We start from the raw sequence: 22,864 nt of genomic DNA on the forward strand, positions 1-22,864 counted from the left end.
CCACAGTGTTCTGTCTGACTGAAGAATACATCTAGGATCTACTTTCTATTCATTAATGGACCGAGAAGCATAACAGAGTGTTATGTACAGTACCAGTCAAAGGTTTGGACACACCTACTCAACCCAGGGTTTTTCTTTATTTGTCCTATTTTCTACATTGTAGAATAATAGTGAAGATGCATCAGGTCCCAATGTAGTCTGTTTCAGAAGAGGTATCCTTATGTTAGGCCATGGTCTGGCTTTGTCATATGGCTGTGAGCTACACTAGTTAATTTAGTAGACAAGATTTGCTTATAATTCCGTGGCATTATTTTATATAATTTTTTTGCATAAAGAATACAATTGAACCTAACTGAATAAAATAGAAAGGATATTTTCTCCAAACAATTTGAGGGAGTGCGCACATGTGCTATTCTATGTTGAGTGGTTAACATAGAAACAGTTCCTCCTATATGATTAATTTAGAGTTATTTATGTAACTTTAGTTGTGATACAAATGTTGGACTATATGTTTAGATTTCTAATACATTATATGGCTGCATGATGCGACTCTAATGATGATTTGAAAATAGTTGCATGAAAGGCATGAGCTCTGCTTTGTTTTTTACGCAGGCTGTACACACTCCATCAGTCTCTCGTTCACAGTTTGACAAGCACTTGATAATGCCACAAATTTCCCAGCGGCAAATATATCATTCAAAAGTGATAGGCTAATATTGTCACACATCAGACTATTCTTGATTTAATCTTGTCTTTACATAAATACATGTCATCTATGCACTTAAATAGCGAATAGAGGAGGCTTTTCCCATGGTTCATTTTCATGCCAGACAGGTAGGCTATACTCCTGTTGTTAAGAGAAGCAATGTGCATTATGTGTATTAGGATGTGTATTAGGAAGGTTGAGATATATATATAGTACTATAGAAAGCTGGTGGGATCCTCTTCTTTTTAATAGAGGTCATCACTGTTTTCTCACGCAATTGCATAGCCTATAGAAATGTTGCGCAACATGAGCTCATGGGTTCTCATGAAGTGTTTGATTAGAGTTTCAATCACATTTGCATTGATGTCAGAGTGATTAGAGGGACAATAGAGTGCTGAGTACCAGGCAGTTAGCAAGTTTGGTAGGCTACTAATGACCATCAGCAGCATCAGAGCTTGGAGAAGCCTAGTTATCGTGATTAAACGGTCACGTGGAATTTGACTGCCATCATGACTTGTCTCTGCCGGTGTGGCGGTAATACGGTCACCGTAACAGCCCTAAGAAAAGAGGACTAAAATATTATCATGAAGCAGCGCCATACTTCCTCTAAAGGGATCAACTAGCTACAACCTGGGAGAGACGGATGTAGTGGAGGAACAGAGCAGCGGTGGTTGACTGTGTTTGATACCAGCCGGTCATTAGAGCAGGACGGGGGTGGTAGAACAAAGGGCAGAGTGGATATTCACTGATGCCTGTGTCGCCGTTGCCGTGGTGTCGCCTCAGTTCCTCTGTGGCAGCAGACAGGCAGGCAGAGAGGCTGGCAGACAGACAGACAGGCAGATAGACAGGCAGGCAGATTGGCTGGCTCGGTCCTCACAGACAGCAGTGTGATTAAGAGCGGTGCTGGGTAATGGGGAGTTGATTTGACCCAATCTGCGGTGATAAAGGAGACGGCCGTGGAGAAAACAGAGCCATGCTCTGCATCCCAAATGGCACCCTATTCCCTATATAGTGTACTACCATAGGGTTCTGGTCAAAAGTAGTACACTATATAGAGAATAGGGTGCCATTTGGGACAGAAACATGCTCTCCTCCATGGTGATGGCTTAATCTGCTCACCCACCCCAGGGCCCCAGGGCTCAGCCTCAGAGCAGCTGAGACCTTGATCAGTGGCCAAGGCACACAAGCATGGACACACGCGCACACACTACCGTTCAAAAGTTTGGGGTCACTTAGAAATGTCCTTGTTTTTGAAAGAAAAGCTCATTTTTGGTCCATTAAAATAACATCAAATTGATCAGAAATACAGTGTAGACATTGTTAATGTTGTAAATGACTATTGTTGCTGGAAACAGCAGATATTTTTATGGAATATCTACATAGGCGGACCTTGGATCATTATCAGCAACCATCACTCCTGTGTTCCAAAACACCAGTCTCAACGTCAACGGTGAAGAGGCGACTCTGGGAGGCTGGCCTTCTAGGCAGAGTTGCAAAGAAATATACATATCTCAGACTGGCCAATTAAAAGAAAAAATGAAGATGGACAAAAGAACACAGACACTGGACAGAGGAACTCTTCCTAGAAGGCCAGCATCTCAGAGTCGCCTCTTTACAGTTGACGTTGAGACTGGTGTTTTGCGGGTACTATTTAATGAAGCTGCCAGTTGAGGACTTCTGAGGCGTCTGTTTCTCAAACTAGACACACTAATGTACTTTTTTTTTTTTTACATTTTAGTCATTTAGCAGACGCTCTTATCCAGAGCGACTTACAGTAGTGAATGCATACATTACATACATTTTTTTTCTCCGTACTGGTCCCCCGTGGGAATCGAACCCACAACCCTGGCGTTGCAAACACCATGCTCTACCAACTGAGCCACACGGGACCATAATGTACTTGTCCTCTTGCTCAGTTGTGCACCGGGGCCTCCCACTCCTCTTTCTATTCTGGTTAGAGTCAGTTTGCTCTGTTCTGTTAAGGGAGTAGTGCACAGCATTGTACGAGATCTTCAGTTTCTTGGTCATTTCTCGCATGGAATAGCCTTCATTTCTCAGAACCAGAATAGACTGACGAGTTTTAGAAGAAAGTTATTTGTTTCTGGCCATTTTGAGCCTGTAATCGAACCCACAAATACTGATGCTCCAGATACTCAACTAGTCTAAAGAAGGCCAGTTTTATTGCTTCTTTAATCAGAACAACAGTTTTCAGCTGTGCTAACATAATTGCAAAAGGGTTTTCCAATGATCAATTAGCCTTTTTAAAATGATAAACTTCGATTAGCTAACACAACGTGCCATTGGAACACAGGAGTGATGTTTTCTGATAATGGACCTATGTACGTCTATGTAGATATTCCATAAAAAATCTGCCGTTTCTAGCTACAATAGTCATTTACAACATTAACAATGTCTGCACTGTATTTCTGATCAATTTGATGTTATTTTAAAGAGCAAAACATTTGCTTTTCTTTCATAAACAAGGACATTTCTGTGACCCTAAACTTTTGAGCGGTAGTGTCTTTACACATGCGCGCACACACACGCACGCCATGTGTAAGCATGTTGACACACACACACACACACACACACACACACACACACACACACACACTAGATGAGACGCATTCACGCTCACATACACACTAGCACACATGTGCACACGCACATTACAGTGGCGGTCAGTGCCATTTAAGATGAGTGAAGACAATTTTATTTTTATGAGCATGGCCTTGTTTCTATTACAGCATATTGGATGACTGTCATTCATATTCCATTCACCTTGTTCAATGTAACATCGATAGGTTTAGGCCACTACATGATACTCATATTTTCCCTATACCCATCATGGGGTTGCTACAACCTAGCTTCAAATAAATGTTTATATCTTCGGTGCACAGTTCGAGAAACAAATTTGAGTAATCAAGGTGACAGACAGTGATAGACTAACCTGTAACCCCGCACATTTACTCGGTACCGGTACCCCCTGTATGTAGCCTCGTTATTGTTATTTTATTGTGTTACTTTTTTAAAACTTTAGTTTATTTAGTAAATATTTCTTAACTCTGCATTGTTGGTTAAAACCTGTTGAGGACAGACGTTCCACTAGCGGAACGCCTAGCCAATATCCAATGGAACAGCGTGGCGCGATATACAAAACCTAAAAAATCCAATAATTTCAATTTCTCAAACATACCACTATTTTACACCATTTTAAAGATACACTTCTCCTTAATCCAACCACATTGTCCGATTTCAAAAAGGCTTTACAGCGAAAGCAAAACATCAGATTATGTTAGGAGAGTACCGTAATTTCCGGACTATAAGCCGCTACTTTTTTTCCCACGCTTTGAACCTCGCCGCTTAAACAATGATGCAGCTAATATATGGATTTTTCGAGCTTTCAAAAAACAAAAAAAAACACATTCTGTGACGTGCTCAGTTTTTTGGCGGCATGAAGCTTTCATTAGACCAATGAAATTGCCGAACGGGTTAAGGTCAAACAACTTTTTTGTTTACTGTTTAGATTAAATCGAGCGCTCTCAAACTTCCCATCATTCTGATTATGGTAGTCATTTTGTCACCCTCATCATGGCAAAGACACGGAGAAATGCATATGATGCAGCTTTCAAGTTGAAGGCGATTGATCTGGCTGTTGGAAAAGGAAATAGAGCTGCTGCACGGGAGCTTGGTCTGGAGCAATGAATTTCTTGGTAGGCTACTGTTAACTGCAAATTTTGTATTTTTTGTTACAAGCCGTGTTTCGTTAAAGCCTATTTATTTTTGTTACAAGCCGTGTTTCGTTAAAGCCTATTTATTTTTGTTACAAGCCGTGTTTTGTTAAAGCCTGTGTAAAGTTCATTTGTTTCAATGTACCAGTAGGCACCTGCGGCTTATAGACATGTGCGGCTTATTTATGTTCAAAATAATATATATTTTTTAATTCAGTGGGTGCGGCTTATATTCAGGTGCGCTTAATAGTCCGGAAATTACGGTACATAGACACAAATAACCACACAGCCATTTTCCAAGCAAGGACATGTGTCAATAAAACCCAAAACACAGCTAAATGAAGCACTAACTTTGACGATCTTCATCAGATGACACTTCTAGGACATCATGTTACACAATACATGTATGTTTTGTTCGATCAAGTTCATATTTATATCCAAAAACAGCATTTTACATTGGTGCGTGATGTTCAGAAAATGTATTCCCACCAAAAACTTCCGGTGAATTTACAAAAATACTCATCATAAACGTTGACAAAATAAATAACAATTTTTTAAATAATTATAGATACAGAACTCCTTTATGCAACCGCTGTGTCAGATTTTAAAATAGCTTTACGGAGAAAGCACATTTTTCAATATTCTGAGTACATAGCTCGCCATCACAGAAAGCTATACAGACACCCGCCAAGTTCGGAGCAACCTAAACTCAGAATTAGTATTAGAAATATACTCTTACCTTTGCTGATCTTCGTCAGAATGCACTCCCAGGACTGCTACTTCCACAAGAAATGTTGTTTTTGTTCGAAATAATCCATAGTTATGTCCAAATACCTCCGTTTTGTTCATGCGTTCAGGTCACTATCCAAAGGCTAACGCGCGAGCGCAATTCGAGACACAAAAAGTCAAAATGTTCCATTACCGTACTTAGAAGCATGTCAAACGCTGTTTAAAATCAATCTTTATGGTATTTTTAACGTAAAATTGCGATAATATTCCAACCGGACAATAGCGTATTCATTCAAGGAGAAAAAGAAAAACAGCGAGCTCGCGGGACCGCGCATATCCAATCCCTTTGTTGCCAGGCAGACCACTCAGTAACTGAGCTCCTATACTCTGCCCAGTGACAGGAGAAGGCTCCAACCACTTTCTGAAGGCTTTAGACAGCCAATGGAAGCCTTAGAAAGTGCAGCGTAACCCCATAGATACTGTAGTTTCGAAAGGGACTAGAAAGACTAACTACAATTCTCAGATCCTCCAATCCCTGGTTGACTTTTTCTCAGGTTTTTGCCTGCCATATGAGTTCTGTTATACTCACAGACACCATTCAAACACCTACGCGCTCTCCTCCTCTCACCTTTTCCTTTTGCTTATAAACTTTAGTGCACAACACAACAGCTGTCTGTGACCAGGCGCAAAAACCTATCCAAGCCAAACCCTCACACCATAAACATTTACCTCTACACAGCCTATATCATTGTGACCATATTAACATTGTCAATAAACTAGAACTAATGCGTTAGTAAACGTACAATCCTGTGTTCAATGTACAGCAAGGAGTTTAGTAATTACACCGGAGGGCCACGGTGGCAATAAATGAATTCAACCGAAAGCTTACCATGACTTGGAAGAGTTGCGTTGTTGGATGGCCTCAGCCAGCTAGTTAACATAAATAGCATTATGTTTGAGTCAGGTTGTTGAGTAGGCTAAATTAGCTGCATTAGCTAAGTAAGTGAAAGGTAAACTATAAAGAAGATATCGCTAGCTCTCTCTCTCTCTCCTTCTGCTGCTTTGCCTTAACTTTTGTACAAAACTGTTCAACTATTGTCTTTCTCTCTCTTTGAGTCAACTGCTCACCATATTTTATGCACTGCGGTGCTAGCTAGCTTATGCTTATGATTTCAGAACTAGATTCATTCTCTGGGTGGACAACATGTCAATTGATGCTGCAAGAGCTCTGATAGGTTGGAGGACGTCCTCTGGAAGTTGTCATAAGTACTGTGTAAGTCTATTGAAGGGGGGTGAGAACCATGAACCTCCTAGATTTTGTATTGAATTCTATGTACCCAGAGGAGGACAGAAACTAGCTGTCTTTGGCTACACCATGGTGCTACCTTACAGAGTGCTGTTTAGGCTACTGTAGACCTTCATTGCAAAACAGTGTGTTTTAATCAATTATTTAGTGACGTGAATATATGTAGTATAGTTTTATCTAAAAAAGGATAACTTTTTTAATGTTTCACTTTTATGAAATTCACTGAGAAGGATGGTTCTCTACTTCCTCCTCTGAAGAGCCTCCACTGACACACACACACACACACACACACACACACACACACACACACACACACACACACACACACACACACACACACTGGGGACATTGGCCAGCACTAACTAACACAATTTGCCTCTTGCATTGGAACAGAAACATCCCTCTGTGCCCTGAGAATAACTAAATGTAGTCAATCTCATGAAAAGACCCAGACAGGCTGCACAGCAGGGTTTTTGCCTGTGGTTTTTTCCCTATCCAATACCCACTGTTAAACCACCATTGACTTAGCTGGAATGACATTATGAGTGATCTTTGATACCTGGAGGAACCCGGAGGCCGGTATTTGTTCTCATGGAGACCCTGTTCTCACGGTTTCACTAGACTAGTGTCATTTCACACTAGTTATATCTAATGCACTCTGTGAACTGTTGATGTAAAAAGGCCTTTATAAGTCACATTTTATTGATTCATTGATTTAACCCTGACTCCCTGTCCTCTGCTTTATACAATGTGATTTTTGATTGATTTACTGATTGATTCATTGATTAATGACCCCTCCGCCCCTCTCTGTCCTCCCCTCAGCCACCCTGTACACCTCCTGTATCGTATTGGGCATCTTCATCAACAGTAGTGTGCCCATCTTCTTTGAGCTCTTGATCGAGACTGTGTACCCCGTGCCCGAGGGCATCACCTGCGGGGTGGTCACCTTCCTCGGTAACCTGGTCACCGGCTGCCTCCTCTTCTTCCTCACCTTCTACACCACAGGTAAGACTGACAGGTCGATCACAGGTACAACATAAGATAGAGAGAGAATTAAGTGAGAGGAGACAGCCCTAGAGCAGCGGGTCAGATTCCAACCCAGATGAAGAGGTCCGATGTGCCATCCATCTCCACTGAGGATCATTTAAAGAAATAGATACAATAATTAGCTTTTGAGACCTTTTAAGTTATAACATGTATTTTGATTACAATTAAAAACACTGTTGTATCTCTCCCAGACTGGCATTCATTGTCTGAATCTTGCGGAACTTCATATGAAATATGTAAGCACAGCATATAACAGAAAGGACAGAATATCTCTTCCTGGTTGGAACAGAAGCAGGTCGGGATCCTGTAGTGGAGCCAAACCATCATACCTCCTCTCTGTGTGTTCATCCCAAATGGCACCCTATTTCCAATGGGCCCTGGTCAAAAGTAGTGCACTATGGAGGGAATAGGGTGCCATTTGGGAAGAAACCTCTGTTTCCCTCCCCTTTTAGCTGAGCTCCTTTCTGTTTGCAGAGCTCCTCTGACTGATTAACCTTCACAGTAAGGTCAGACGCATCACAAAGCCAATCAGGTGGAATGATGAATAATGCTTAGAGAAACTTGACAGCATTCCCCTCTCAAACACTCTGGAGTAAATAGATAGAATGTACTGTATACATATTTATACAAACTGCATTACTATTCATGAGATTCACACACACACACACACACGCATGCACACAAACACATACTCACACAAACACACACACACTGGCAAGTCCCCCTGGTGGTAAGCTGTATGAACTGACAGATACAGCTGTTGCCTGACAACTACATTCTGTCTTGATCTACTAACTGGCTGGTCCCTCCGAGTACAGGTGGTGGATAGTCAGTCCTTAATTAGGGTGGCCACCTTGGACCAGAGGCTCTTTCTCCACTAACAAAGCTGACACCCAGACAGTGCATGTTCACCTATTTGACTGAGTGTTCCTGTTCCACCCAGCAACAAGCAGAAAGGGATTCAGGAGATTGGACAGGTCAGGCAGCAGAAGCAGAAGCCAGGTGCTGATGAATAAACATCAGTTTAGGGACCTTTAGACTGTGATTCTAATCACTAGCGATATGTGTAAAGTTTCCTTAGACTGGCGCGAGCTAGTGATTAATCATGAATTACCCATCAGTATAGATACATGCTTCCCAAATTGTACACTATTCTCTTCATAGTGCAATACTTTTGACCAGGGACCATAGGGCTCTGGTCAAAGGTAGTGCACTATATTAGGGAATAGGGTGCAGTTTAAGACGCAGACACAGTGTCATGTGGACAGCCAGGTGGCGTCAGATAGAAATGTCTGTAGTGTAGGATCAGGAAACTGATACAGGCCTCATAAAGTATACATTTTCCCCCTTCTAGTCGGTGGTGGTGAATGATAGCCTGCTGGATGTGTACAGATGGGTCTGTTTGTGTACTGGAGACTGAAGCCCATGTGGTCAGAACTGAGAAGGGAACAGTGTTGGCAGCTTCCTCTCTCCCTCTGACACCCATGAAGATTCAACTGAGATTAGAGAGCTTTGGCACAGCTTTAGCTTTTCAAATCTGACCTTGTTGCGGTCACAGACAGTGTGTTTTGTTACCCATTGGTCTCGCTCGCTCGCTCTCTCTCTCTCTCTCTCTCTTCTGTTCTGTTCTGAGTGATGGTCAGAGGCTATACCCAGCTGAGACTGGTCTGAGATCTGTAATTATGGCCCCAGACATCTTGAGTAGCACACTACTCTTGTGTGTTTTCCTGTGTGGACTGCACACTCCTAATGAATGCCAGCAGCTCAGCCCTTTATGAATAGAGCAGTTGGTGTTCCTCAGGGCTGAGTGTTAGGACCAATTCATATGATATTTACATGTCTCTAGGAATGTAGAGCCCATTGGTTTAGATACTAGTTGAGATACTAATAACTACAGCTAAATCCAGCTAGTTCCTGTTGATCAATCATTGGGGATGAACTGAGGAGAATATTCCACCACCACTAACAGTATGATGGAGCTCCAATATTTTCTCTCCTAACTGTAATTCATCCTTCATTCATTTCAGCCTATAATCATAATTGATGTGACAGATATGTTGGTGTGGAATTAAAGCTGAAGAATTCCATATAAATCTTAGCCTTTTCAAAATCCTCCCCACTCCCTCCTATATTTAAAATTGGCAACCTCAGCCTCAAAGATGTTCATTTATGTTTTGGCTACGTTTTTTAAAAGAAGTTACACATTTGTAAATGTATTAAATGTCTATTTTAATATCACCATAGTGGGTCCCAACAGTCTTCTATCCAGCAGAGTATTTTGTCCAAAATGGCACCCTATTCCCTATGTAGTGCACTACTTTTGACCAGAGCCACTATATAGGAAATAGTGTACCATTTGGGAAGCATCTGAGCCTAATCCCCAAGGTCACTTAACCACTGAGGCTGTCTGAAAACATGAATGGAGACAATACTGGCTACATGAATACATACTGCTACAGTTGTTGGTACTTTAGATTTCATCTGCTCGTTGTTTATGTGATTTAGCTATGGAGTGGTGGGTGGAATAGAAAGCAGGGAGCCGTATTGTTGAGCGTAGCATCAAAGACTCCATCTATTTGGAGGAGTTAGGGGTTGTGTGGGGAAGGCGGCAATATCAGTTGCGTTTGTTGTCAAGACTTCAACATGGGAAACAGAAATAATTCACAGAGCTGAAATAATTGCCACTCTTCTGTTTTCATCAGAAACTTTTTTGTTGTAAACTTTGCCAAATTTGTCTGAAGTACAAAACTATGTGATTAATAATATGTTCTTTGGTGACATACAGTTGAAGTCGGAAGTTTACATACACCTTAGCCAAATACATTAAAACTCAGTTTTACACAATTCCTGACATTTAATCCTAGTAACAATTCCCTACCCTAGGTCAGTTAGGATCACCACTTTATTTTAAGAATGTGAAATGTCAGAATAATAGTAGAGAATGATTTATTTCAGCTTTTATTTATTTCGGCACATTCCCAGTGGGTCAGAAGTTTACATACACTCAATTAGTTTTTGGTAGCATTGCCATTAAATTGTTTAACTTGGGTCAAACGTTTCAGATAGCCTTCCACAGGCTTCCCACAATAAGTTGGGTGAATTTTGGCCCATTCCTCCTGACAGAGCTAGTGTAACTGAGTCCGGTTTATAGGCCTCCTTGCTTGCACACGCTTTTTCAGTTCTGCCCACAAATTTTCTATAGGATTGAGGTCAGGGTTTTGTGATGGCCACTCCAATACCTTGACTTTGTTGTCCTTAAGCCATTTTGTCACAACTTTGGAAGTATGCTTGGGGTCATTGTCCATTTGGAAGACCCATTTGCGACCAAGCTTTAACTTCCTGATTGATGTCTTGAGATGTTGCTTCAATATATCCACATAATTTGCCTTCCTCATGAAGCCATCTATTTTGTGAAGTGCACCAGTCCCTCCTGCACCAAAGCACCCCCAAAACATGATGCTGCCAACCCCGTGCTTCACGGTTGGGATGGTGTTCTTCGGCTTGCAAGCATCCCCCTTTTTCCTCCAAACATAACGATGGTCATTATGGCCAAACAGTTCTATTTTTGTTTCATCAGACCAGAGGACATTTCTCCAAAAAGTAGGATCTTTGTCCCCATGTGCAGTTGCAAACCATAGTCTGGCTTTTTTATGGTGGTTTTGGAGCAGTGGCTTCTTCCTTGCTGAGCGGCCTTTCAGGTTGTCGATATAGGACTCATTTTACTGTGTATATAGATACTTTTGTACCTGTTTCCTCCAGCATCTTCACAAGGTCCTTTGCCGTTGTTCTGGGATTGATTTGCACTTTTCGCACCAAAGTACGTTCATCTCTAGGAGACAGAACGCGTCTCCTTCCTGAGCGGTATGACAGCTGCGTGATCCCATGGTGTTTATACTTGCGTACTATTGTTTGTACAGATGAACCTGGTACCTTCAGGTGTTTGGAAATTGCTCCCAAGGATGAACCATACTTGTGGAGGTCTACCATTTTTTTTCTGAGGTCTTGGCTGATTTCTTTTGATTTTCCCATGATGTCAAGCAAAGAGGCACTGAGTTTGAAGATAGGCCTTGAAATACATCCACAGGTACACCTCCAATTGACTCAAATGATGTCAATTAGCCTATCAGAACTTTCTAAAGCTATGACAACATTTTCTGGAATTTCCCAAGCTGTTTAAAGGCACAGTCAACTTAGTGTATGTAAACGTCTGACCCACTGGAATTGTGATACAGTGATTTATAAGTGAAATAATCTGTTTGTAAACAATTGTTGGAACAATTATTTGTCATGCACAAAGTAGATGTCCTAACCGACTTGCCAAAACTATAGTTTGTTAACAAGAAATTTGTGGAGTGGTTGAAAAACGAGTTTTAATGACTCCAACCTAAGTGTATGTAAACTTCCGACGTCAACTGTATCTGGAATCTGTAACCTTTTGTGAATGTTTTGGAGGCGTCGGAGACCATTGCTCCGTGTAGAGCCATGTTGATCCATAACAATTATTTTATTTTGCAGTTGCTCTTTTATTTCTGGGATGTTTTTGAATGATTGTGGTGGGAACAGTTGATACTATAATCAAACACCTATTTGAAATACACAGTCATATTAAATGACTAAACGGTCTCAATGTCTTCCCACCTAGTCTGAATATTCTGACAGTAATAGAAAGTAATTATTCTCATCTTGTTTCATTGAACTTTTAATGATTTCATTTCGATTAGTTAAGTCATATTTATATCGGACAAATGTCAGCCAGCTTCATTCCCCTTTCCCCTAAAAAAAAGAACCGCTGAGGAAAGTGAGAATGGGAGGAATAAATCAGTCTGAAACGTGACGGCCATTTTAAACGCACCACCTTCATTGGCCACAATTAGGAATAATTGCGGCAGCAATAAGTGACTTCTGCTCGCGACTAAGCCTCTGTGCGTGTGTGTGTTTGCGTGCGCAAGTCTGTGGCGGCCATGAAATTTAGCCAGCTATTGTCATGCAAATACATGCTTGTCTCACGATAATTGACTGTTAACATGAACACGTTTAGCATCTCCAGGCCTCCACGCATAGAAGATGCATACAAGCTGCTGATGTGTGCCTTTGGAACATCTTCATTTAAAAAAGTTAAATAAATCCTTTAAATATACACCATCACAATAAATACATTTAATATACACCGTCACAATAAATACATTTAATATACACCATCACAATAAATACATTATTTGTTTTAGGTTGGTCTAAAGAAGAAAAATGGATTTCAGAAGAACAGAATATGTGTTGTTTTCTGGCTATGTGCCATTCCATAGGCTGTAGGCATGTTCATTTAGCAGACAACATAAGCTTATAAGTCCCGTGCCATTATTTTATATGATTTTATAGTAAGAAGAATATAATTGAACTTAGTTGAATACGATAGAAAGGATATTTTTCCCATTCCGGAGCGAGTGCACATGCATATGAAGTGGCTATGTTGAGCGTAAAAGTGATCATTTGAAACAGGTCCTATACACTAGATTTAGAGTTATTTGGAGACTTGGGTTGTGAATGATACAAACCTTAGAATGTCTTAGAAATCAAAACATACAGTAAGTTTGGACACACCTACTCATTCAAGGGTTTTTCTTAATTTTTTACTATTTTCTACATTGTAGAATAAATGGGAAGACATCAAAACTTGGAAATAACACACATGGAATCATGTAGTAACCAAAAAAGTGTTCAACAAATCAAAATATATTTCAAATTTGAGATTCTTCAATGTAGCCACCCTTTGCCTTGATGACAGCTTTGCACACTCTTGGCATTCTCTAAATAAATAAAGAAAGAAAAACCCTGGAATGAGTAGGTGTGTCCAAACTTTTGACTGGTGCTGTACATGGGCTGTACTAGGGGCTATTGATTTGAGAAAGTCACACAAAAAAACTTGCACTCCTTACCTCAGACTACACACGCTGATCTCTCATCAAGCCATAATATTTTCACCCATCAGACTATTCTCAATTGAATTTGTCATTACTAATAATTATCGAATGAGCAGAAATAGGGGCAGGAACATGTCATCCGTATGCACTGGAATAGCGAATTGAGGCCATTTCCCCACAGTTTGTTTTTCAATCATGCCAGGTAGGCTACTCCTGTTTCATAGTGGAGCTTGTGCTTAATATGAGCAGCTGAGAAATAAATATAGTAGCAGCTGGGATCCTCTTTTTAGTGACAACCATCAAAACTCTGCTTTCACACAGGATTGCATAAAGAAATGTCTGAGCTTATAACGATACGTATTTCACTACATGCATCAACCACTGTTTTAGGAGCATGCAGCCTCTCGCTGCGTGACAGGTGATATTCTGCCCACCCAACCTCTGTATGCCATGGGCTCTCCAACCCTGTTCCTGCAGCTACCCAATGCTTCATTTGAGAAATCTGTTGTGGAATGTCAATCGTAACATGTTTTCACAACAAAACATATTTAATTAAACTGTTGACAGCCCCTCTCTCTGCACGCTCAAGAAAGGAATGAAGGAGAGAGAGGAGGAGCTGGCAATGCATTGTGGTGAGATATTCTGTAGCTAAAGGTAATGTGTCAGCCTATTCATGAAATATATCAAAATCCCTGTTACTAGGCTATTCAAAATCTAATACAGTGGGCCTCCTGAGTGGCTCTGCGGTCTAAGGCACTGCATCACAGTGCTAGAGGCGTCACTAAAGACCCGGGTTCGATCCCAGGCTGTGTCGCAGCCGGCCGCGACCAGGAGACCCATGAGGCATTGCACAATTGGCCCAGCGTCGTCCAGGTTAGGGGAGGGTTTGGCCGGCCAGGATGTCCTTGTCCCATTGCTCTCTAGCAACTCCTTGCGGCGGGTCGGGCGCATGCACGCTGACTTCGGTTGGCAGCTGTACGGTGTTTCCTCTGACACATTGGTGTGGCTGGCTTCCGGGTTAAGCGAGCAGTGTGTCAAGAAGAAGTGCGGCTTGGCGGGGTCGTGTTTCAGAGGACTCTTGATCTTCACCTCTCCTGAGTCTGTACGGGAGTTGCAGTGATTGGACAAGACTAACTACCAATTGGATATCACGAAAAAGGGATAAAAAAGAAATACTATACAAATTCACTATAAGCCTTCCTGCCCAATCAATGAACCAACAGCATCGTCTAGGCCTATACGTTCTTTCCCAGACTAATGGATAAAGTTTGGAGTGTAACATAAGGTAACCAGTCCATCCAGTATGCATAATAATACAGTCCACACTCAAAGGCCATTACTAATTTAATTTGGAGCATAGACTATACCAACTATGTACCAAAGACATTTTGAATCAGTTATTTTTAGTAATATTTATTTTGCCATGCGTAATATGCGGTAGACTACTAGGCTATAACGGCACAATCTTTATTTTAATTCCATTATTTTTTTCGGGCTTGGGCTCATAAATGTGCCTTTTCTACTCAATTCGTCAGGAGCTGGGACTCCACAAGGTGTTGAAAGAGCTCCACAGGGATGCTGGCCCATGTTGACTCCAATGCTTCCCATAGTTGTGTCAATAAGCTCTAATATGCATATGTGGTTTTGAAAGAATCATCACCTTAGAAAGCACTGTCCATTTAGTGTAATGTTTGAAACAACACCCACAATGACCATGTTTTCCACTCAGTTTCAACCTGTTTTCATTCTTCAAATTGATAGATGACAGTGAGGTGAGTTTTAAAAGCATGATACAGTTTTGATGATGTGTTTGTGATTTTCGATTGCATTTGCATCGATGTCAGAGTGGTTAGAGGGGCAATGGACCCCTGGCTACCAGGCCATTAGGACCTGATGGAGGGACAATGGACCCCTGGCTACCAGGCCATTAGGACCTGATGGAGGGACAATGGACCCCTGGCTACCAGGCCATTAGGACCTGATGGAGGGACAATGGACCCCTGGCTACCAGGCCATTAGGACCTGATGGAGGGACAATAGAGCCCTGAGTACCAGGCCATTAGCGACCAGACTGTCATTAGCGAGTTGGGTTCTACCAACACATGTCCAGAATGCATAAAAGGATATTAAAGTGGCTCAACAGTCATGGAATGTTACTGTGGTCGTGACTCATGACAGCCGGTGTGGCAGTAATACGTTCACCACAACGTGCATAGGGTGAGGTGTCAGAGCTAAATAGCCGTCTGTGTTTGGCCTTGACGCGCTCCCCCCAGGCCCCCGTGTCCCTGCTTTGTGTGCCAGCCTGTGGGTGTCTGCAGCTGTTTATGTTATTCCACTCCCTCCCGCTGGTGAGGGCTATTTCACAGCTTTTAGACCCTCACTTCTGAAATCGACAGACACAAACAGAAGGAGTAGAGAACACCTTCCTAATATTGAGTTGCAACCCCCCACCCCTTTTGCCCTCAGAATGACCTCAATTCGTCAGGAGCTGGGACTCTACAAGGTGTCGAAAGAGTTCCACAGGGATGCTGGCCCATGTTGACTCCAATGCTTCCCATAGTTGTGTCAAACTGGCTGGATGCCCTTTGGGTGGTGGACCATTCTTGATACACACTGGAAACTGTTGAGCGTGAAAAACCCAGCAGTTCTTGACACAATCAAACTGGTGCGCCTGGCACATACTACCATACTCCGTTCAAAATCGTTTGTCTTGCCCATTCACCCTCTGAATAGCACACATACACAATCCATGTCTCAAGGCTTACGCATCCTTCTTTAACCTGCTCCACCCCTTCATCTACACTGATTTGAAGTAGATTTAACAGGTGACATCAATAAGGAATCAGACTGACCAGGTGAATCCAGGTGAAAGCTATGTCATGGAAAGAGCAGGTGTTCCTAGTGTTTTGTACACTCCATGTAGAGCCAGAGGAAGAAGTGAAAACATCATTTAAATGGTCCTTTTTAACTGAGCACTGAGCTACTGGAGCTATGATAGCCTGGGAGGAATTGCATCGTCGTCTCAGAGGCTTGTTATTACTGTTCAGAAAGGGAAATTATCTCCACTCCTATTCCCCTTTCATTTGCTGTTCAAGCAACTCCAAATAGTTTTGCTTTCTCTCTTACTTTCCACACACTGCAGCCCTGCTACTCCTCACTGATGATGTCACTGGGACCATTGGCTGCTCTCCGGCCGGTTAGCCACTTCTTTACCACCAAATACCTGACTGGATTACCTGAGAGATTTGGTTGGTTGGTGGGCATACATAGACACATTAGCATTCATTCAGACTCCACACCAATTCACACATCTCTCCTCCCAACATCTCTCTTCCCTCTCTGTCTTCATCTAAATGGATGAGTCTGGGGCAGGCAGGCTGTGGAGACAGAGCTGTCAGATAAACACAACTCCCTTAACTTCCTACACCACCAGGCAACAGGTTACTGAGCTAACCTGATTAATGATTGTGCTACTTCAGGATGAAACATCTTCCACCTCATCACTTCTCTTAGCTCTCTCTGTCTACTGAGCTCTGGACCCACAGATGTTCTCTCTCTCTCTGTCCACTGAGCTCTGGACCCACAGATGTTCTCTCTCCCTCTGTCCACTGAGCTCTGGACCCACAGATGTTCTCTCTCTCTGTCCACTGAGCTCTGGACCCACAGATGTTCTCTCTCTCTCTGTCCACTGAGCTCTGGACCCACAGATGTTCTCTCTCTCTCTGTCCACTGAGCTCTGGACCCACAGATGTTCTCTCTCTCTCTGTCCACTGAGCTCTGGACCCACAGATGTTCTCTCTCCCTCTGTACACTGAGCTCTGGACCCACAGATGTTCTCTCTCTCTGTCCACTGAGCTCTGGACCCACAGATGTTCTCTCTCTCTCTGTCCACTGAGCTCTGGACCCACAGATGTTCTCTCTCTCTGTGTCCACTGAGCTCTGGACCCACAGATGTTCTCTCTCTCTGTGTCCACTGAGCTCTGGACCCACAGATGTTCTCTCTCTCTGTGTCCACTGAGTTCTGGACCCACAGATGCTCTCTCTCTCTCTCTCTCTACTGAGCTCTGGACCCACAGATGTTCTCTCTCTCTTTGCTTTAGGAAGAGGCTCCAATGTTATTTTTCCCGGTAGTGGAGACACAATAAATGAAATAATAAGCAAGAAAAAGTGTTCTTCCCCTTATCCCAAGGAGGAGCCTCCTCCTCTCTAACTCAGCCCTATGTCCCCTCCCCCTCTGGTGCTCTGAATGTTCTCTGGGTACCCCTGTAGGTGTAGGCAGCCACCATATGTGAAAGAATAAGCCAGAAAATGACAGCTTTGTTTATCCTGTGTGTGATGCACCCATGTCTCCTTCACCTTATCCTGGTGGAGTGCTGGATCCTTCCTGGCTGACTCACTCAGAGATTTGGTGGAGGGCCAAATCATAGAATTTACCCAAACAGGCCAAACAGCTGACCTAGCCTGATTCTCACTTTTTACCCTTTGATTGAGCCTCTCACTTCAGGGGCAATTGATCAACTGCATTATTGGACCGGCCTTCTGAAATTGAAATGCTCTGCAGGGGGAGTTAAGATGCATGCTCTGCTTAGTCGGGGCGGCAGGTAACCTAGTGGTTAGAGCGTTGGGCCAGTAATTGAAAGGTTGCTGGATCGAATCCCCGAGCTGACAAGGTAAAAACCTGTCGTTCTGCCCCTGAACTATGCAGTTAACCCACTGTTCCCCAGTAGGCCATCATTGTAAATAAGAATTTGTTCTTAACTGACTTGCCTAGTTAAATAAAGGTTTGATAAAAATAAACATTTAGTCCCCAGGGGTCAGTGTGTTTTGATCTAATTTCTCTATATTTAGTATTGCTGGTTCCTGCTGGTCCTTTATCAGGGCTATCTAGCTGCTGGAGGCCTTTCATCTTCTCCCTTATCAGGCCGTGTGGTTCCCCTCTTAGTGATGGGGATGCTGGGCACCCCAATCCCTCTCTTTCTCTCTCACCCACACCTCTACATCATGTTAGAGGGAATGCCTAGTATTGTGCAGCTAACTATATCTGAGTGGGAGACCTATCGATTGTTTTCCTGGGGCAGTAACAGGAAGTAATGTGCGAGTCAAGATATATGCACTCTCCACCTGGCCTTCCATAACCTCTTCATTACAGGTCTGCTGAGGGCCACCTGAGCTTGAACAGGAAAACAGGGGGGGGAAAAGAAACTCTTTGAGGTTCAAGTTTAGGTCAATGCTGAAGAGGAAAATGTGCTATTACTTACATAACTTACATTATTTAGTTCAGCTAATTCCTAAATCATTCACACTCTAGGTTATATTGTGTGATTAGGGCTTGTTCTGAGGTAATGGGCATAAATAACTTCATCACATTATACTATTGTGTGTCATTGGTTTCTGGCATCGGTTTATACACAGTAACGAAGTCAATACTTGAACTAAGTGATTGGTTGTTCTTGACATCTGTTATAAAGTCCATTTTGATGTTGATGAACAATAGTGTACCGATGATGACTTGCCAGCAGTGTGTAGAGAGATACAGATGAGTGACCTTCAACAAAGATTTACCAACAAATAATGTTCCTTTTCCCCCTCTTCTCTTCTCCCCGTCTCCTCAGAGTTGTCGTGGCTGAACTGGTGTCTGACGGGCTCCTGTGCCTTCAGCCTGGTCCTCATCCTCTTCTTCAGGGAATCTTACGACCGCCTCTACCTCGACGTCTTTGTCTCAGTCTGACAGACAACACACAAAAAAACTGAACCAAGAGGGAAACAAAGACTGGAACAGTGCTAAAAAACATTGCACAAAGAAGAGAAGAAGAAATAAGCGATTATAGGAAGTCCAACCTAGCGCTCTTTTTTTTACCCTTTATTAATTTTAACTAACTGTAGTTGTAAATGTGTTATATAACGGAGGTCGTTGAGGCATTGTGATTTTCATGTAGCCAATGAGAAGAGCTGAAGAGCCAAGGGCCTCAGACAGTTAGTCCTTAATGTTAACTGTAAGGGACTGTTTGGCCTGCTGGCCTGGTCCTCAGATGCAGCATCGTCTTTTTCATAGTGTGAAGTTCAAATTACAGTTGAACCGTTGTTTTTTTTACCCGGTCATGGCATGATGAGGGACTGTTGTTGTTTACAGAAGTAATGTCTAAAGAGGCACTCTGTGGCAGGTGACCTGGCTGTTCTCTGGTTTTAATCAGGAAGGAGAGGCCTGATTGGCTGAGGAGCTCTAGCAGCCAATCAACAGGCCCCACCATGCCCGTCTATTCTAACAAGGGACCGCATAGAGTTTTAGTGTCACTCATAATTGCTGGTTATGAATGGCAGGGGGGAAACTGTCAAACTGAGCTGTTCTGCAAATGACCTGTGTACCTGTCGTTTAATAGTGACATATGATCTCCCTTTTTTAAACCCCACCCTCTCTCTAAAGGAATATTATGCAAGACTGATAATGACAAACCCTTCCTCCCCTCCTGCATTTCTATATTTTTTAAATCTCCCTATTGAATTGATTGGTCCCTGCCAGTGTCGTGGGCCGTGATTGAATGAGCCCCATTGAGTGTCTCTCTCGGCATGATAAGTCGGAACTCTCTGTATTTCAAGGCTCTGCTGTGCAGGTCTCATGGTATAATGAGACGATCCGTTTTCATTAGCAGTTGATAATGAGGAAGTAGGAAGTAGCAGTTTCCCCATTGTGACCTTTCAGCTTTGTTAAAGAAACTGACTACAGGAGTCAGCCATTTTGTTTCCGAGTTGGTTATTATGCAGACATTTTAGAAGTTGTTCTCAAATATTATTTTCTTAGTTTGTTATAATATGTGGGAGATTTTTTCAAATTTCAACTAGGCAATGCATTTTATTTTAATATATATTCCTCAGTAGACATGTCTGTTATTATTCCAGATATTTATTTATTGAGGGATCAGAACACTAACACACTTGATAACAGTAACAGAGACAAATACAGAGACTCTATAATGAAATATGGGAATACTGCTTTCTGTTGCCCAGCTGAGACGTGGCTGATTCTGTATGGAAATGTGGTAATGGAGCCACATAACATAACCAGGAAGCTGGCCTACATGTAATGCACAACGTTCACCAGCAGGGAGCGCTGTGCTGAGGACACTGACAAAATAGGGAGTGGTTCTGTTAGCAGCTCTTTCCCTGGCATGCATGGAGTTGGTGGTGATGCTTCCCACCAAAGACAAAACAGACGCTTAACAGACGCTCAGAAAACTGACATCCAACAGAAAAGACAGGAATAACACGGAACAAACTCGGCACAGAGTGTGGAGTGACAGGTCTAGCACACCCCCTGACCTTGTCACCTAATCACTCATCCGCAAGGTGCAACTGGGAACTGACAACCTATGTACAAGGGGTTGTCAGTTCCCAGTCACTCAGCTGTACGGCACTGTCTGTGGAAAAAGTTCTGTTTTCTTCGGGGTATAATGTATGTCCTAAAAAGCTTGCCTTTCCTTTACTCCTTGTTTTACACTCTGTGTAGAGAAGGGTTATTTTTCTTGTTACCATAGTGATAGAACACTTTGTTTTATCTCTATGCTCTTTACCTTCAATACCTTGTGACATGTTGCCTTAATTACCTGTGATCTGTGCATTCTGTCCCCACCCACACTGTGTCGATGATGTAGTTTGTATGTGTACAGTAGTGAAACACGTTTACATTACACTGCTAATCATGAGTTCCTGGGTTGGGGGTATAGATGTTCTTATCCTTGTTCTGTGAAACCAAAAACTAATGTATGTGAGATTTTAAGCACCTTATTAAAAATACATTTTGAAAAAATATATCCACTCGTCTCCTCCCCTTCATTTTCAGTTTCACAACTAACTGTAGACCTGGATGTTTTGAAAGTAAAAAAACAAAAAAAAACTACAGGATAATATTTCTCAATACTGTAGTTATGGAGGAACATACATGCTATGTTATTCGGTTGTTCTGGCAGGGCTGTAACATTCTCACACATATCCCTGTATCTACTGTGTGTAAAGCACAGTCCAGTGCTCTGAGGACATTTCACTTTTCCTACCAGGAAATGTTAGCTCCCATTTCCAGTTAATGAAACAAATCAACATACATTACCTCAGTGTTGTAAAGTCCATAAAGACCCCTATACCCCCTAGAACAGTGTTTCCCATGTCCAGTACCTCAGTAAATGTTTTTGTTGTGGCCCGGACAAGCACTAGTCTCATGGTTTGGATAAGCATTTGTTTGGGTGTGCCTTAGCCTGGATCCGAACACGGCATACACAACGTTCATGACCCAGGGGATGAACTGGAATGTAATAGTACTCCAGCATTCGTCCAAAAACCAAAACGTTCACCGGTCGGGGATAGAGAGTTTGGGAAACCCTGCTCTGTCAGTCATATGCACAAGTATTTCGCTTTCAGGGTAGTTGGATTGCAGTTCATTGCAACAGTGCAGAGAGCAAGACTAGTCTTCTACTGTAGTGTAGTGTAGTTGGCTCAGAAGCAGTGCACTTAAGGGCTCTATTCAATCCGCATTGCAGAAGTTCATTTACATTTAAAGACGATGTTCCCTGCTTTAGCGGAGACTGCATTCACGGTAAACATGTCGGCTCATTCACGGTAAACATGTCGGCTCATTCACGGTAAACATGTCGGCTCATTCACGGTAAACATGTCGGCTCATTCACGGTAAACATGTCGGCTCATTCGGAAATCACCTTTACATTTCTATCACAGAATCTGTAACGCTTCATCTTGACAGATTGAATAGAGCCCTAACTCTACTTACTTCTAAGTGGAAAGTTGATAAAAATAGAGCCACCATGTTTTCTTGTCAGAGAGTGATAGGCAATGATACATACACTTTCAATTGTTCAGGATAACAAAACAACAATTGGCCTGTTTAACTGCTTTCAAAAGCAGTCAACAATTTCTTCCACTTGTTATGAATCCAGCCTTCGCCACCACAGATAGACTTGTCTTTGACACACACATTTGTCTTTGTCATTGACGGCAGGTCTCTTGGGAACAGAGCAGCCTGTTGGAAACAATAGTTTTCATTTTCTGACAAGCAATTTAGTGATTTTCTGTTTGGCTTTGTTCTCTCTGTCTGTCTTTTGTTTCCGTCGTTGTTGTTCCGCTGTCTGTCGTAGACTATGAGACTGAATGGATGCTGGTAGAAAATAGGCCTCCCTGTCTCTCCAGGTGACATTTTTATCTTTTCCATTCCAACTGCCACCCTTTACATCTCCATGCTGGGTTCCTTTTAAATTGGTTGTTTTTTCCCAGGTTTTATGAAGAAGACCGCTTTGCTTCCCTCCATTCTTGGCAGGCAAGTCTCCTGTGCCTCAGTCTTCTTGGGACTTCCTTTGCTATGTGTCCTAACTGAAAACCCTGGATTATGAAAAACTGTCTGCACTTTCAAATGGTTCCTTTTTTAAATTGT

The 22,864-nt window shown here is 42.4% G+C and overlaps 1 protein-coding gene across 1 annotated transcript in view; it reads left to right on the forward strand.

Moving 5' to 3' along the window:
• The window catches only part of slc49a4 (solute carrier family 49 member 4), a 70,976-nt gene extending 49,739 nt beyond the window's left edge, over positions 1 to 21,237 (forward strand). Inside the window, exons 8-9 of the mRNA XM_014165388.2 lie at positions 7,295 to 7,477; positions 19,047 to 21,237. Coding sequence (XP_014020863.1) covers positions 7,295 to 7,477; positions 19,047 to 19,162 — 299 coding nt within the window. The 3' untranslated portion in view covers positions 19,163 to 21,237. The remainder of the gene's footprint in view (positions 1 to 7,294; positions 7,478 to 19,046) is intronic.
• Positions 21,238 to 22,864: the final 1,627 nt, after the last annotated feature.

This window comes from Salmo salar, chromosome ssa21 (genome assembly GCF_905237065.1).
Source record: "Salmo salar chromosome ssa21, Ssal_v3.1, whole genome shotgun sequence".
NCBI lineage: Eukaryota > Metazoa > Chordata > Actinopteri > Salmoniformes > Salmonidae > Salmo > Salmo salar.